We start from the raw sequence: 17,503 nt of genomic DNA, 5'->3' as shown, positions 1-17,503 counted from the left end.
CTTACATGTTGGTAATTGAGTTGTAAAATTTTGTGTTGTATGCATCAAGTAGTATTTGCCGACAAGGAGCATGTACACATGAATGATCTAAACATTATTGATACCAAATGAGTTAAAAATTTATTATCTGTTCATACTCAGATTTGATTGTAAATGTTGTTAGATATTGTGAATCTTGTGTGGCCAGCAGTCTTTATGGGCCAAAATTCACATAACTCCATAAAATTGACTTGTTCTTATTTGTTATATAATTTGTGATAGCTAAACCATAAGCTAATGTGGGGTAACTGCATTGATATGATTTCTGTTTTTGATTGATTTCTATACTCATCTACTTCTACACCATATTTAAAACAAATTAAATATATTCCATAAAGGACAAGCAAATATTCTGCATTTTCTGCTACATATTCTAATTTTATTATAACTATAGAAATTATAGCAGTATGTTTGATACAATATAAGTCATTTTTCACTTCGGTTAGAGTTAAAGATTATAAAGAGTACTAAACCTTTGGCATAAAGTAAGTAAACCTTTGGCATAAAGTAAATCATTTTCGACGGAAATCACTTATTTTTTCAATAGTTGATAAGTAAGCAGAAAATATTACCAAGATGGTGGGGTTGGGGATGAGGAGGTGGGGGCGGGAGTGGGACCGGGCAATTCCACAGCATTTTGACCAACCTAACATGAAAACATTTTGAGAAAATATTTTCCTGTTTTCTTATCTATGATGATAGATCTAACGTTGGTAGGCTCAGTGAAGTATTATCTTATTACTAGTGACCCCACCTGACCGGTGAATCACTGATCAAAGAGCGAGCGACCTCCATACCATACCAATCAGAAAAGAGATGAGTAATGCATGTCCTCCTCAAATCCCACTTGCGGGATCATACTGAATATGTTATTGTCGTTGATGATAATTTTCCTCCATACCAAAAGGTGGGACAAGTGTCAAAGGAAAAATCACAATCTGATGTTGAGAATTCTAGTAGAGGAAGAGAAAAGAAAAGGTTACATAGCTTTATTCAGCACCATCAATTTTCACTAGTGAACTAACTTCCTTTTTCCCTTCTATGATTTCTGTTATATCTACATCCAAACTATTTTTCATCATTTTCCTATTGTAGTTTAGTGCTTCCAAAATCCATTTTTCTTTACAAAAATCTCTTCTTTTTGAGTCTTTTTCCCCTTACCAAAACACCTCCTTTCCACTCAAATACAAAACTTAGTCTCAATGGCTATGGTCAAACTAGAAGCTACCAAAAAAACTACTACAAATCTTCTTGATCCTTCATTTTCTTCTTATTTGATCAATGGTACTGAACAAACCATAGTACTTAATCTTGAATCAAGTAAGAAGATAGATGATGGTGAAATAGACATATTTAGTGCAGAAAAATACTTCAATGAAGGGGTTGATGAAGTAAACAATGTGACACAAAACAAACACAAGATTCATAATGATCAACCTGTTGTTGCTGATATAGTTTCTTTGCAGCAAAAGATCAGACCTTTAACACCAAGTGTTCATTCAGAATCAAGTTGGAATAGCAGAAGTGCATTGTTGCAGAAAGTTACAAGAAATTATCAGCATCATCATCAGCATCAAGCGCCGCGGCCAATAAAGACTACTAACAACAAGTCTTATGGAAAGAAATTCCTTGCTAGATTTGGCTGCAATTGTTACTGCAAAGACAAGAACTCTGTTGAGATTGATGATCAACTCCGCGAAAAAAGTTTCAAATCAAAATCAAAGAAGACTAGTACAATAGGAGCTAATGATCAAGATTTGCACTTCAAGAAAATTGATGATTTAGGAGTAGTTGGATTGAAATCAGATGAGCGTTTCGTCGTTCCTGTTTATGATCCTAAAGGTGGGAATGGGATACAAATGATCAAAAAGGAAACAGAAGAAGAGGAATCAAGAAAGTCACTAGAAGTGTTTGGCTTTTCAATAACAGAGAAAGAAAGAAGCAAAATGAGTCTTGAGAAGAACATAGGCATGTTAACATGGGATGCAATTGTTCCGAAAGCTGAAGAAATCGACATCATCAACATAGGTGCAAGTTCAAATGGAACATATGAAGAAGATTACGCGGAAAGTGATGCAAGTTCAGACTTATTTGAAATCGAAAGCTTCCCAAGTAACAATACAGCTAATCAAAGTCTAGTTAGACAGGGCTCAGATAGTATGTCCTGTTATGCTCCAAGTGAAGTTAGCATTGATTGGAGTGTTGTAACTGCTAGTGCAGCAGATTTCTCTATGATGTCTGATATAGAAGAAGTTAAAATACCCTCAATTAGAACCAATAACAACTCCAATGGAAGAGACAAGGCTAAACGTCGTTCGAGCATTTTGTTGGGATGTAATAGTCATAAAGCTGTAGGAGTTGTGGGAGATGCATATAAATCTAGTGAAAAATCATCAGTTGAGATGCATCAGAGGACTTATGAGCCTATTATGCCAATGACAAGGTTTCATGCTGAGAGCAAAGTGAATCGATTCGATGGAGGAAATAAGAAACATGGTTTTACTACAAGATCATTTGCTACTACATATTCTGGACGTCCTGCAGATTTCTTGTATGCTTAGTTAGATGTGAAATTTTTATGTAAAACTTTAGTAGTTGAAGAATAAAGTAAAGCTAGTTAGAAGTATTTTTTTGTTAGTTCTTGTTCTTGTTCTAGTTCTAGTGTGCAAGTGTAATATGAGATTCTTAGTTTTAAGTGTTTGGGGTTGTTTTTATCAATAAACGCTGGTTATATTTCTTTATGTTGTTTGTACGATTAATCGATTTATGGATAAGTGATCTTGGAGTAGTCGGTCTTCCTGTTCAAACAAACACAAAGCTTCGTTCCTCTCCTTCTAGGCGAGGTACTTCATTAATCAGCAAAGTGTTCACTTCTTTTTCGAAAAATAAAAATCGGGCTTTTCTGTTGTGAATACATCTTGTTGATTATGTATTTGTGTTTGTGGCTTATTACTATAGCTAATATAACTGAATAATGATATTTGCTACATCAAAAATGATCTTTAGCGGCAATTATTAACGACAATAGTCAATTCCCGCTAAATATGTATTTTTAGCGGCAACTAACATTTTTTGTATATGTCTCTAAAGCCTTTAGTGACATTGGATCTAATGACACTCAAACTAATGTGAGTAAAAACTTTAACACTCTTTATTAATGTGTATATCTATTGCTGCTAAAAGTTGCTTTTGTTGCAGTAATTGTTCTTTCTAATATTACTTGGCTTGATTTACTCTCTTTTATATATGATGATACGAAGTCAGATTGATGTCAAACTACTCTTACTCTTATAGACGAACCTTTAATGGATGCAATTCAACACGAAAGATTTTTTTAAATTTAAATATAAAAGTGTTGAAACTGATAAAAAAATCATAATTTCGTTATTCTTCCTATTTACAAGCCTATCTCGTAGCAATTAGATGTGTTCACTAGTTGAGGCCGGTCCCTAACAATAAATAAAAACAATTATAATCGAGAACTCATAAACTAAAAATCTTAATTTTGATCACTAATCACTATATATGATTATTGATTAGTTACCAACTTACCATCAATGGGTCATGTTCTTGCAAGACATTCCATACTAATTAATTTTTTTTTCTTCTTTAATTGTATTTAATATGGTGGGGTTGACTAATTACTTCCTTTTAATTAATTCCAACTTGTCATGAAAGTGATATATATTGTGTTCCTCGTGGCTGGTTTGGTTCATCCTTGTCCAACCATATTATAAAAGGACTATATAACTATTTATTTATATACGTTGATAAGTTTTAAAACTATTGATATACGTAATCTATCATAATCGTTTATTTTTATCTGTTCACTATATTAACAATTAAAAAATCCCAATTTACCTCCTCATTCCAATTATGTAATAACTTTGTAACCTAATTTTCTAAAATAGGTTTTAGGCCATTTCAGTCATTTCATGTTTTTTTTTGTGTATGCTTAATAATTAAACAATCGGATTAAATTAAATAAAATAACAAATCGATAAATGTATTTATCATATTTAATGATAATTTAGTTTAATTTTAGTATTTTAAAAATAATTAAATAAATTTAATTTTAATTTTAATCGATAATCGATTCAAATCGACACCAAAATGTCTAAAAATTGAAGATGACATATCTCAATGTGATTGTTCAAACATAGATGCAAAGCCAGCTGGTCTTTTCGAGTGACTTTTCAATCTCTAACTTTTAAAGATGAGTCAATTTTCAATAATAAATGAAAAAATATATATATCCAAAAATAATCTCAATAATTCATTACCCTTATCTCACAACCTGAATTGACATCTACAATATTATTGAAAGTATATCAAGAAAAAAAAATAACGACTTAAGTATATTTTGATCATATTTATAAATAATTTTAATCGAATTGTGCATGTTAATAAGTTTCCCAAAAAATAAAATGAATTAATTTAAAAATCCTAGTCTATTTATTTCTGTTATTTTCCTTCTCATGGAGACATTTGAAAACTTGGCTAGATGAGAAACAAGTCTAAAATTTGTTATTTGAGTAATATTATATTAAACTTTTTTCAAATTTCAAATCATTTTTTTCGTAAAGAGATCAATAGTGCGCGTCCAACTTCAAAAATAGCTCATGAAACGAGAATTATTTAAGAGCATATAAAAAGATAATAAAATATACACTTAACACCCTTCTTTCTAACTTATCAATCGCAGTATGAATGACATATATAACATATGAGGGTCAATATTGTGACACAATAACATCGAATTAAAGTAAGATTCTTATTACCATATAAAAAAATATATTCGATACAAACTCAATCTGGAAAAATATATACTAGTTCAAAAGATAACAATTATTTAAAATCATATAAAAAAATGACCAATATATTCGTCATTCAACGTGGCACACTTAACGTACTTCCTTTAATCTTATATAATACAAATTTAAATTAGTCGAATAATCGATATGGGACTTAATTATATATTTTAGCCCCTATACCTGAATTTATTTTTCAAAAAGTGGTCCAACAAAATATAATTAAGATCCTTATCACTTTGCTGACAACTTATTAGGTATTTTCATGTAATATAATATGTGTATAGGTTCTCTACCAAGTGTTAAATTAAAGCTTTTATTTGACATAAAGTTTGGTGTCCCTCTTATTATTTTAGATTCTTCTAGTATTACTTCGAATAGGTTAATAATCAGCTTATTTTATTAATTCAATTCATTTTAATCCGTTCAATTATTTTTAAAATTAAATTGATGTGAAGTTTAGATTGATCTATAAGAAGCTGTATTTATATTTTTGAAAAAAAAATATTTTTTATTTGATATATTATATATAATCATAAATTTGAATTTTAAAAATTTTGTACGCAAATAAATTATAAGAAAAAAAAATAAAGAATTAAAATTTTAATAAGAATTGAGGAAATTGGTTATAACTTAACTTTCAAACGAATCATTAAAATTTCAACATATCCAAATGCAATTCAACTCACATGTTTAAGACCTCTACTTGCAAGTAGTGAGTTAATATAACTATGTACCTATGATGTATAACTATGTATAAGAAATGTATATATATATACAGACTAAAATACAATATTTATACACTGATATATAGTGTATATGTAATATATAAGTATATCAACCATATACGTATACATGAAGTATAACTATACATAAGAAATGTGTATATATATATATATACACGCTATTATACAATATTTATACACTGATATATAATGTATATGTAATATATCTATATTGAACAAATAATATATAAGTGTATAAACCGTATATATATGATGTATATATAATATCACACTATTACACAAAAATCAAATGAAGACGGAAAGAATGTCCATTGTTTCTAATACTAATTTAAATTTTTAGCACTAATTATTTAACGATAATAACTTAAATGTCGCTAATATTTTTCTTAATTGCTAGTGACAATTACATTTTAGCGCTCTTTGTGAATGCTGCTAAAGCCTATTCGGTAAAGGCTTTATAGCATTCATTACTTTTTACTTCTACACTAAACAAAATTGTATTATCTTTGCTCTTCTCTGTACCTGTTTCTGCTAAAGTAATACATATTGATCTTCATTCTGTAGTCGCGATAACTTTTGAAGCATCGATTCATAACATTCCTATAAACGCGAAAATGCTTTATTTCTTTTCGTGCTGATTCCTTCTGAGATCTGTCCTGCATTGTTGTAACAGGATCCTGTATCAAATAGAATGTGTATACCTACTTTTGCATAAGAAAAAACCCGAATATTCCCAATGACTTGTATAGATTAATCCTTTCTAAAAATACTCATAAGGACTATAAAGAGGACAGTGTTGAAGACAAAATACTATGTCAATATCGCTTAATTTCATACATATAGACTGAAGTTTGCACTGCAACGACACTATAGTAATTGATCGCGCTGCAGTGCTTGTTAGCTCGTTAGAATACGCTAGGCAAAATAAGGATTGTAATGCTAAAATTTGAGTGTTTCATGATTAAAAAAAACTTCTTATTAACCTTCACCAACAACTTATTACAAGTACAGCTAATTGTAGAAAACAGAAAGCTAAAACACCTCCAAATATACTTTCTTATATGTGTGTATTCATCAAGTTTTGCTAACATTACCATTTTCCTTAACACCATTGTCTTTTTCGTTTACACCGTCAACATTCTTAGCTTCTTCAGTAGCTGTTGCTTCTTTCTTTTCCTCGCGATCTTTCTCTTCTTTCTCCTTCTCAGCCGCCTTTGCTCTCTCTTCTTCCTCAGCCTTAAGTTTCGCTTCCTCTTTTGCAGTTTCGAGAGCTTTAATCAATCTCTCTAAACAAATATCTGCATTTTCCTTTGAAGACTTAGGCATCAAATTCTCAGCAATATCAGCAGGAGTCATATTAGTTTCCTCTAATAAACGACGAATCTGAGGAAAGTGAACATGAGATTCAACGACGTCAAGATAGTTATGTGCAAGAACTTTGAATGACTCAAAGCAACAGTAGGATAGGACAATATGTTTATCCATTCTCCCCCTCCGGATTAGAGCAGGATCAAGCTTCTCCACGTAGTTTGTAGTGAAGACGATTAGCCTTTCACCGCCAATAGCTGACCATAGACCATCAATGAAGTTCAATAGTCCTGATAAAGTTACCTCACTTTGCTTTTCTTTCGTCTCTCCGCCTTTTTTCATCTTCTCCTTGACGGCATCTTCCTCAGTTTTTCCTTTATCTTCCTCTTCTTTCTTCTTCTTATTCGTCTCTCGTTGACCTGTTAGGTCAAGGGAACAATCTATGTCTTCAATCACAATAATAGATTTACCTGTTGTATCTATCAGGAGTTTTCTTAGCTCGGTATTGTCCTTAACCGATGTCAGCTCAAGATCATAGACGTCATACTTCAAGAAATTAGCCATAGCAGCAATCATGCTAGATTTACCGGTTCCTGGAGGACCATAAAGAAGATAACCACGCTTCCACGCCTTACCAATCTTTGCGTAATAGTCTTTTGACTTGCTAAATGTTTCGAGATCATCTATGATCTCTTGCTTCTTGTTTGGATCCATAGCTAGAGTATCAAATGTTGACGGATGCTCGAATACTACTCCACTCCACATCCTCCCTCCCCTGTATCTATAACCACCTCCATCTCCTTTATTGTTCGTGTACAGCTTTCTCTGTCGTTCTTTCACAGATATCGCCTTTCCTTCATCCAACACATACTTCAAGTATGAATTTGTGACAAGGTCGCGATTCTTTTTGTGAAATTTTAGCTTGAAATATCTCTTCTCATCCTCCTTATACAAAGATATTGTCTGCCTACTGGCTGGTTTTTGGCTCGAAATCCACCAAACCTTCTCGCCTTTATATTCATCGGTTATCTCCTCATGATCATCCATGGTTAGGACAAGCGATTGACCATCCTTCACCGAATTGGCTTTGAGACGCTTAGCTTGTGTGCTCGAGCTCTTGCTTAGGTACCTTTCAATCGATACGTAAGCTTTGCTCCGCTCAAACCACCCTTCAGTTTCAAGTTCATAAAAGATAATGTGCATATATGGATAGAAATAGCTAACGAGTTTATCGGTATACCTCCTAATATGACCGCGAAGTTCGTGAGGGAAGTAGTTCTGGTACATGGTCCAGGTGAACATGATGGCTGCAATGGTAGGACCCAATTGAGTCCAAACATCTTGCATCATCTTGAAGTTAATTGGAGTATTCAAGTATATGTGAATGTTTGTTATGGTCTTCTCTCTATATATATAGAGAGAGATAGAAATGACCAGAGAGCTAGGGCGTGTAAAATGCCTTTAAGACAAGATAGAAAGACATTTTGTCATTCTTTTTTCGATAGACTCAAAAGTCAACTATATCACATAAATTGGGACACGGACCTCTAGACCTGAGCAAAGATCCAGTTCTGAGCTCGGGTCCTATTAGGTCAAAGTCAGATCCTCAACGGAGTTTCGAGTCCCAGGTCAGGACTCGAGGTCGGATCCTAGGTCGAGTGTTGGGGTGGGGTTTCGGGTCGAGTGATGAAGTCGGGTATCAGGTTGAGAGTCGAGGTAGGATCGAGTCAAGAGTCAGGTATTGCGTGTTAGCGTCGGATCGGGTTAGAAATCGGGTCTCGAGTCTCAGATCGAGAGTCGGAGTCGGGTCTCAATTTGGAAGTCGGTTCCTAGGTCGATTCTCAAGTCAGGTGTTGGACTCGGGTCCCAATTAAAATGTCATGTCTCGAGTCGAGAGTCCGGGTCAAGTCTTAGATACCGGGTCTCGGGGTAGGATCCTGAATCGATTATCGGGCGTGTACAATGCCTTTAAGACAAGATAGTAAGACATATTTGTCATTCTTTATTTTTACACGCACTAAAAAGGAAAGTACATCAGATAAATTGGAACAACGTTTCTATTGTCAATGTTGAAATACTGTTCTTGTCCTCATTTGTAGATTTTTTAGTTTTAATTTTATATAAATTTAAAACTAGGTCCCTTGAGAACTATAGGAAGGTTAGGTTAATATTAAGATCCAATAATGCATGTGAACATTTGTCTTTATTCAAGGGGACCATATATATACAAGATGTCATCGTACTTACGTATGGACGAGTGAATTATGACCATATATATATATATATCATTTAAAATAAGATATTTTAAATCATCTGATATTCGATATACACGTAAAGACCAATCAAGGGGATGAATCACAAACGTTAAATCAAAAATTAAGGTTAAGTAATTCACAAAAAAAAAAGAAGAAGAGGAAAATCGAACGAAAAGTTAGGCTTGAACAAATTAAAGTATATTTGTTTGTTGAACCAAGTCTTTTAACAAATTCTATTTTATTAAGCCACCCCTTCGTTGTTACCAGCTTGCATTAATTAATATAATTGTCTTTGTTTATATTAATATATTAGTATAATAATTCATATAAGACGACACTTTGTGTTTAGGTAAACTACAGTTTCCTGGAAAATGCACTCTCATTAATGTGTTAAGTATCTTGACTTATGATGGTTGGTCAGTTCAAACATTCTTCGTCGAAAAATTATATCATATATATAAATTTCATACATATATATTTAACCTTAAACAATTTTTAACGAATTTTTTTATTTTACAACTGATTGTCACTATTATTAACAATTTCCTGGAAGTTGCTTAGGTAAAATACTGTCATGACTTATGAAGTAGAAATATGTTGACTAATGCAATATTGGTCTTTTTAAACTATGTATGTACGTAATCAAAGTGTCAATGAAAAGGAATAGCAGACATCATGGTATACGCCATGCATAGTGTCATGAAAATTTTAAAGTATAATAGATAAGCGTGTCATTTATTTTGGCTTCAGTTAGCATTTATGATTTTTAATTTTGGATGTGTATAAACAGTCATGTAAACTTGTATAGAGTTTAACGAGTAGACACACATATCGTACGTGACAGTTCGGGTGAAATACACTACTCGGATTGATTTGTTTATGCCATGTAGAATGTGTGTCACTTATTCAACTATATATAAGTTTAAGTGTCTACTTGTGCACACCTAAAATTGAAGGACGTAAATGTCAACTGAATTAAAATTAATATGCATATTTATATTGAGCGATAGTTCAAGTACGAAACTCGTACAATTCTTTATAACTCACATATAAAACTCAAAAATTTGAGATAGTTTAAATGTATAGATCCGGCTCCTTTCCATTTCTCTTTCTCTTCATTTTTCTCAAGTTCTAGCTTGGATTGGAGACACATGTCATAGTTTAGAATTAATAGTTCAGATTTAATTGATTAAAATAAAGTCCTAACCATAGTTATTTACTTTCATATATTAATATATTTGCTTCTTAAATATTTTTACAATCCAACAATTCTAGATTTATATTATATTTTTTAATAGATATATTTAGAAGAATTTCTTTTCTTAATTACTTAAAGTAATCTTTTGCTATTTTTTACTTTTGAACTTACTCTATAGATTATAATTTTGTATCACCAATTTCTTATATGTCACATTAATAATCATATAAATAAAGGGTTATTAATGGCCACAACTTATAAATATAATTAAGAAAAGTTCGGTCGACTGAAACTATTTAAAAGCTGGAAAAAAAAATATATTTAACCAAAAATTTTTTTAGTGGTGATCACTTAAATGTTTAATATTATTTATATGATGGGTTTTTTATCAATCCATATAATATGAACCGTTTCATTTTAGGATTTATGTTATTCTATTATATAAAAAATCATCAAAAAATTACTTAAGTAATTAAGAAAAGAAATTCTTTTAAATATATTTAGAAAAAATATAATGTAAATCTAGAATTGTTGGATTGTAAAAATATTTAAGAAGCAAATATATAAATATATGGAAGTAAATAACTATGGTTAGGACTTTATTTTAATCAATCGGATCTTGACCATTAATTCTAAACTATGACACGTGTCTCCAATCCAAGCTAGAACTTGGTGAAAATGGAGAGAAGAGAAATGGAGAGGAGCCGGATCCTGGTTGTAATTGACGCAGTAAAATAATGGGATAATACATAAACGTGTATGTAAGACGAGTGTATCTCACAGAATTTTGTTATTTTGTGTGTATCTATTAATTTAATTTTATACTAGTTTGTATAGATGGATCAGACTCAATTAGGATTTTCGACTTAAGCTCATCATAGTCCTTTTTGTGACTCAACTCAAGCTCATAATACATCAAACTGAGCTATAATATCAATAACAAACTGACTAAATATCCATCAAACAATCTAAAAGGTCTACCAAAGTTCATTTATTTACAAAACATTCAATTACCAAATAATATTAAAATTATCTAGTCAATAATATTCCTAATTAAGGTATCTAGGCAGCATTATACATTTAAATAAATCAATGGACTATGTCGAATTTTTAAATAATTTATTTATCAGAGCAAATATATCCATCGATTTTGATATTTTTTCTAGGTTATATCAATAGTTATCTTGACTTATCCTTTGATAATTGTTCTTGAATTTTAGTTTTTTAAGCACCACATATCACAATTGAACTATTTAAACAATTATTGCCAGGTGTTACCATTATTTCAATGCCCATATGTCATATTATCGATAGGGTTGAGCTATCGAATGCAACATAATTTAATAATTTTAATTATGATTATGTGTATATATTAAAAATTTATTTAGTTTGTATAAATAATGTATTCAAAATTCTATAAATTAAATTAATTTTTTTTAAAAATTCCTGAAGTTATCTTTGCACTTTATCTCTCTGCCTTCCCTGACTACCTTTTAATATGTAAGACACATCGTATCAAAAATTGAAAAATATAAATATAAATCAAAATTAAATTAAATGATATATTCGTGTATAACGTCTTTCGAATGCGCCAGCAAATCTTTTTTGTTTGTATGGCCCAACTCCCTCTTTATGATTTTTTTCCATTTTAGCTAATACTCTCTTCGTTTTAAAAAGAGTGACTTAGTTTGATTCGACACAGAGTTTAAGAAAGTAAAAAAGACTGTTGAATCTTGTGAAATGTACAAAATTGTCATTTAATCTTGTAATTTTAAACATGTAAAGTAGAAACATGAAAGTAAAAGAGACATTCTTTTTTAAACAAACTAAAAAGGAAAATTAAGGGATCGAGTAGTTATACTCACATACATAGATATGACTATTTTTTCTAGATTATAATTTCTTTTTAAGAATCTAATTTTGTGTGTGGTCTGACATGAGTATATACATTCTACTCGCGGACCTCGAATTGTTGGTTGTAAAAGAATGAGATAATACATAAATGTTGTGCTTTTTAATATGACATAGTATAAATCAGCGTTTTATCAAGTGAAAATTGCTATGTAGGTCGTGTGTGTTTATTTCTACTAGTTTAATAGTAAGTTAAGAGTGAAGAAAGAAACTATTAATACTCTGTATTGTAATCTCCATTGCTCATTGTTTCATTGTTGTGTCACAAGGATGTATTTTCAACTATGCATTGTCTGATATGAAAGATGGTCTCACAAGCAGCATACTCACTTATCAACACCATCAATAACAGCCCACAAAAAAGAACAATGAGAAAGTCACAAATACATGTCCATATGCTTGGAACTAGAGAATTAAAGGCACACAATGTATTTCAGTAATCTTTTATCTCTCTGCCTGCAGTTGAATATACCAGATATCAGATCTGAGACAATGTTTAAAAAGGAAACTATTATTAGACCCTATTCCTTTCTCAAACCTCGAAACCAACATCAGTTATACAACAATATATGCAGAACCCTTTAACTATATACTCTATACAAATTAAATCAGTAAACTAAGCATTCGAATAATGCAAAAATTGCAGTGGTACATACTCTATGACAAACATGTACTAACAGTATTGTCAATGTTCCTTGCAATCTTTAACAGGCTTAGCTTCAAAACCTCCTTCTGCTCTCCTCTCAAGTTCATATGGCATGTAAGTACCAAGTATCCTATCCCACGTCACAAAGAAAGGCTGTGAATAGTTATACTTGGTCCCGTAAAGCTGGTGATGGATATCATGGTAAGCGGAGTTGTTTTTAAAGAAGATATGGAAGAGATTTCCGGGCAACCATAGCCCGCAGTGATCATCAACCGTCTTGATCGTAGCAAACGAGAAAAAGAAGATGGAGGTACGTGGTGACATCCCGGAGACAAGGAAAGCTAGAGCACCGCCGATTGTGTCAAGAATCAGACCCTCCAAAGGGTGGTTGTACAAAGCTCCAAATGCATACGGAACAATTAGCCGGTGATGTTGAGCATGGATATGTTTGTACAAGAACTTGTTTTGGTGCATGTACCGATGCATAAAATATTGCCAAGTATCTAACATCAACATGCCAACAAATAACTGTCTGCCAAGAACAAAGATCGAAGCGTGTTGATCCCCACCAGATTCACCATCATCTCCCGTGACCTGCTCCATATTAGTAGATAATCAGACACCAAGAATTAGTCAAAATACAGACATAAAAATTGACATGATATGGAACAAGAATATGAAAATCAGGTTCATGATTGGAACAAGATACTAAAAGTAGATAAAACAAGTATGAATAGTACAACTACTCATGATATATACTTAAATTACTTATCAGAACATACAAAAGGTGTACAACTTTTAGTTCATTGATCGGAGATAAATTGTATTCGGTATAAGCTAAACTTATCTATTTTCCTATTGGGATCAGAAAAGCTTACATTTCTGCTGTCATAAATATAAGGCAAGTGCTAATTTGTGGATCCCAGAATCATAAGCCAACTTACCAAAGTGAAAGGGAACCAAACCAGTGCATTAGATGAGTCAAGACTCAAGAGACCCAACTAATGACCACCCATAAAGAGAAGTGTAAACAAATCAAATAAGTTTGAAGTAGAATTTTTAAGGGGATAGATATGACTTAGGCTAAACTTTGCAAATTAGGCTACAGCCTAGACATATCAACACAAGCCAAAGGAAAGACAAGACCACATTGTTTTCTTTTATCTCTTCTTTGCAGGTTAGAACAACGAATCTATCCCTCAACATATCAAAAGCTCACACATTGCAGTTGAAAAGATCATCTCACAGCTTACTTTAGTCTTTCCATAATTCCAAACATATGTGAAGTAGCACAGTAGAAAGCTTTATTGGGAGGTCACTGTTCGGCCTCCTCTTCTCAACTATTAAGCTTCCGTCAACTAACTTTGCAGGACAGATGGACACCAAGAAGAAGGTAGACAGCGAAATGCAAAAGAAGAGCAATGATTCCCCATTTTCTTTTTTAAAGGCAGATTAAGCCAATAAAAGCTTATTCTTAGGGTAGGCTCGACATTCTTGTAGACAGTTTCTATATGAGACGTGCAGTAGTCTCATCCCCAGCATCGGCATCAACAGCCAAGATCAAAACAATGCCGTATTGAGCCGCTTTGGCAACCTACTTTCCTAGAAGACTTCAAATTCAACCTTTCTTTATAAAATCAAATGACTCAAAACTGAGGTTCAACAGTCTGCTTCTAACTTTTACGGAACTCCTATTTTCCTATCACTCAGAGAAATCAAACCTGCAAGCTTCAGCATTTCATATAAATTTCCTTATCAAAAATATATCATATAAAGTTAAAAGATGACCTTCTATTCAGATAACTATCGACTATCACTTTTTAGGTTCAAGAGATTTTGAGACACTTCATAACATAAATTATACTATATAGATATAAAACACTCTACATAAGTAACCTTGAAAGCTTGTCAAGGAAGGAAATAGGGAAATTTGCAAACTTTGTGATTGACCTACAAAAGAAGTTATACTTTTTGCTCTTGTACTTCAATTGAATTTGTTTATTCTGTGCATGAAGGATTCATCTAAATGGTAGGTAAAACAAGTAAGCTATAAATTAACATCCAAATAAAGTACTGTATCATAGTTCCTCTGACAAATGACTCCTCAACCAAAAATGTATATAAATTAATATTAAGAAAATTTTAAGGACTAAGGTAGGACAATTTTACCATCCATCTATCGGATGGATTCTAGGATCTCAACACACAAGCATAAAAAAGCTCCTCCCTCAAGTCAATGAATACAATTCAAAATGTTTGTCATCAGCCTAACAACAAATGATATTCATTTTGAAATCCAACAACATTTGCCTAGCAGTACCAATTCGGACAAAAGAACTATTATTACACCGCCATCGTATCCATAAATATTCCCCTATCCATGACTCGCCACGCTTTGTAATACACAACATCCAATTATGAGTCGCACATACCGTTGACAAAATCATATGACTCACCCCGTGTTGTAATACACAACATCCACTTATAAATTGCACATACCGACAACAAAATCATACACTCGTAAATCAAATAATTTCTAAACCCTAAGCCGGCAACAGACATAAGTCATTCCAATAAAAACTAAACCAAACAAGCACATGCATAATAAGTTATCAATATCAACCAAGCCTCAATAGTTAATCGTGTTAATCTCATGTATCATTACGGTTCACCAAACAAGCATATGGCATAATAAGTTATCAATATTATCTAAGCCTCAATAGCTAACCATATAAATCCTCTGTATCATTATGATGCATAAAAAGAAGACCAAAGAAGCATATGCATAATAAGTTATCAATATCAACTAGGCCTCAATAGTTAACCATATAAATCCTCTATATCATTATGATTCATTAAAACTAGACCAAACAAACATATGTATAACAAGCTATCATATCAACATATCCTCAATAGTTAACCATATAAATATCATTATGAGCAAAGAAGACCAAACAAGCATATGCATAACAATACATCAATACAATCTTCACCTCAATAGTAAACTATATGAATCCAATTCATCATGATGCATAATAACCTCCAAAATCAAATAAAAATCAAATTGCAGCAACTAGAGATGATCAAAGTAACTAACCGCGAAAAGAACGGTAGCAACAGCAGCCTGAACAATCTGTTGGAGAAGAACACCTTTAACAACCTCTTTTTTTGACACCAAATTCTTCTCATCCTCATCTTTCTTAGAATGCAACCTATAATTATCCATATTCCCAAGCATTAAATACAATCCTGAATATACCCAATACACAACTATTGGTATAAATGTTCCCAAAACTTCATCTGACACATATCCTCCCTTCCCCTGTTGATCAATATTCACACTACCCACCATCTCAAAAATACAAAATATTACCAAGATCCTTCCTTTATACCTTCTTGAAATCACCCTTAATTGAAAAAACCCAATAACGAAACAAAATTTGTTCCTTTTTAAATCTTTTTTTTTTTTTTGAAAATTACCCTTAAAAGGAAAAAGAAAATCACTATCTTTTTCAAAATAGCCTTAAAAGGAAAACAAATAAATACCCAATAAAAGAAAAACTGAGATTTCTTTGAAACTCTGTAAAAGATTCAAACTTTGTATAAAATTGAAATTAGGGTTTGTAGAGAAAGAGAACAGTGGAGATATATGATTTGATTGAAATTCTCTTCCAAATAGAATTGGAAGGAATTTCAAACAGCAAAAATAAAAACAAAATTCAGAAAAAATTTAACAAAAATAATCAATTTTTCAGAGAGGATATTATTGTTTTGCAAAACTGGATTCCTATAATAACGATCATCAAATTAATTTTATTTATTTATAATGGGTTTTTCTTTGTCGTTGTTATTATCAAATTAATTTTTTATCTTTTTTAAATAAATTTAAAAAAAGGAATATTAGGCCCACGACTTTTCAGCGGTGAAAAACTTGTCTTATTCCGCGATTTAACCAAGTTTATTAATTATTTTTTATGATATTTATCATAGTCAAATTTTATTATAAGTTTGAAAACTTCATAATTGTTAATAATAAGATCTTATTATATACGGTGTAAAACATTCAAAAAAAATAAATATAATATTTTTTTCTCGTGAAATTATTACCATAAGTTCATAATTGATAGATATTTTATATCTATTTCGTGTATGACATTAATGTAGTTGTTAACATAGTTAGAATGGGGCTCTACATTAAAGGATCATTAAGTTTCATTTTTGGAATTATATATACGAAAAAAAATTATTTTGATTAATTATGATTAGACGATAAATAATAATATCATGTATTTGTTGATTTTAATAAATAAAAAATGGCAATATTTCTTCTGATGGAAATATTGTCTTCATTTTTAAAAGAAAAGTAGTATTTTTCGTTGTTTTAAAAAAATCTAAGAATTTACTATTTTATTTTAATCAAGTGCCTTAAACAAAGAATAATACTCCATTAAACATTATTATGGAGTAATTTTTAAACTAATGGAGCAGTATTTGCTGTCACTAATGGTTGATATTTTCTATGGAAGGTTGACATGTTAGACAAGATATAATAAATACAAATCGAAGTATTGTAAGTATTTGTGAAGGTT

At 31.5% G+C, this 17,503-nt stretch overlaps 3 protein-coding genes across 3 annotated transcripts; 1 reads left to right on the top strand and 2 right to left on the bottom strand.

Moving 5' to 3' along the window:
* The first annotated feature begins 823 nt into the window (after positions 1-823).
* Positions 824-2,780, top strand: LOC107018718 (protein PHYTOCHROME KINASE SUBSTRATE 1-like). Its single transcript, XM_015219272.2, has one exon. It carries the CDS (start codon positions 1,242-1,244, stop codon positions 2,598-2,600), a length of 1,359 nt encoding a protein of 452 aa, XP_015074758.1. The 5' UTR covers positions 824-1,241; the 3' UTR covers positions 2,601-2,780.
* Positions 2,781-6,549: 3,769 nt separating this feature from the next.
* LOC107020666 (AAA-ATPase At3g28580-like) lies at positions 6,550-8,387 on the bottom strand. Its single transcript, XM_015221123.1, is given in 2 exon segments — positions 6,550-8,347; positions 8,349-8,387. Coding segments are annotated over 2 exon segments (1,716 nt in total). The 3' UTR covers positions 6,550-6,670.
* Positions 8,388-12,641: 4,254 nt separating this feature from the next.
* LOC107018663 (sphinganine C4-monooxygenase 1-like) lies at positions 12,642-16,687 on the bottom strand. The gene is made up of 2 exons (XM_015219201.2): positions 16,012-16,687; positions 12,642-13,508 (listed from the first exon to the last, which is right to left on the bottom strand). The coding sequence occupies exons 1-2, from the start codon at positions 16,264-16,266 to the stop codon at positions 12,954-12,956; spliced, it is 810 nt and encodes a 269-aa protein (XP_015074687.1). The 5' UTR covers positions 16,267-16,687; the 3' UTR covers positions 12,642-12,953.
* Between the last annotated feature and the right edge of the window lie 816 nt (positions 16,688-17,503).

Source organism: Solanum pennellii, chromosome 5 (genome assembly GCF_001406875.1).
Source record: "Solanum pennellii chromosome 5, SPENNV200".
NCBI classification, from domain to species: domain Eukaryota; kingdom Viridiplantae; phylum Streptophyta; class Magnoliopsida; order Solanales; family Solanaceae; genus Solanum; species Solanum pennellii.
This window is presented reverse-complemented; position numbering and strand designations above follow the sequence as displayed.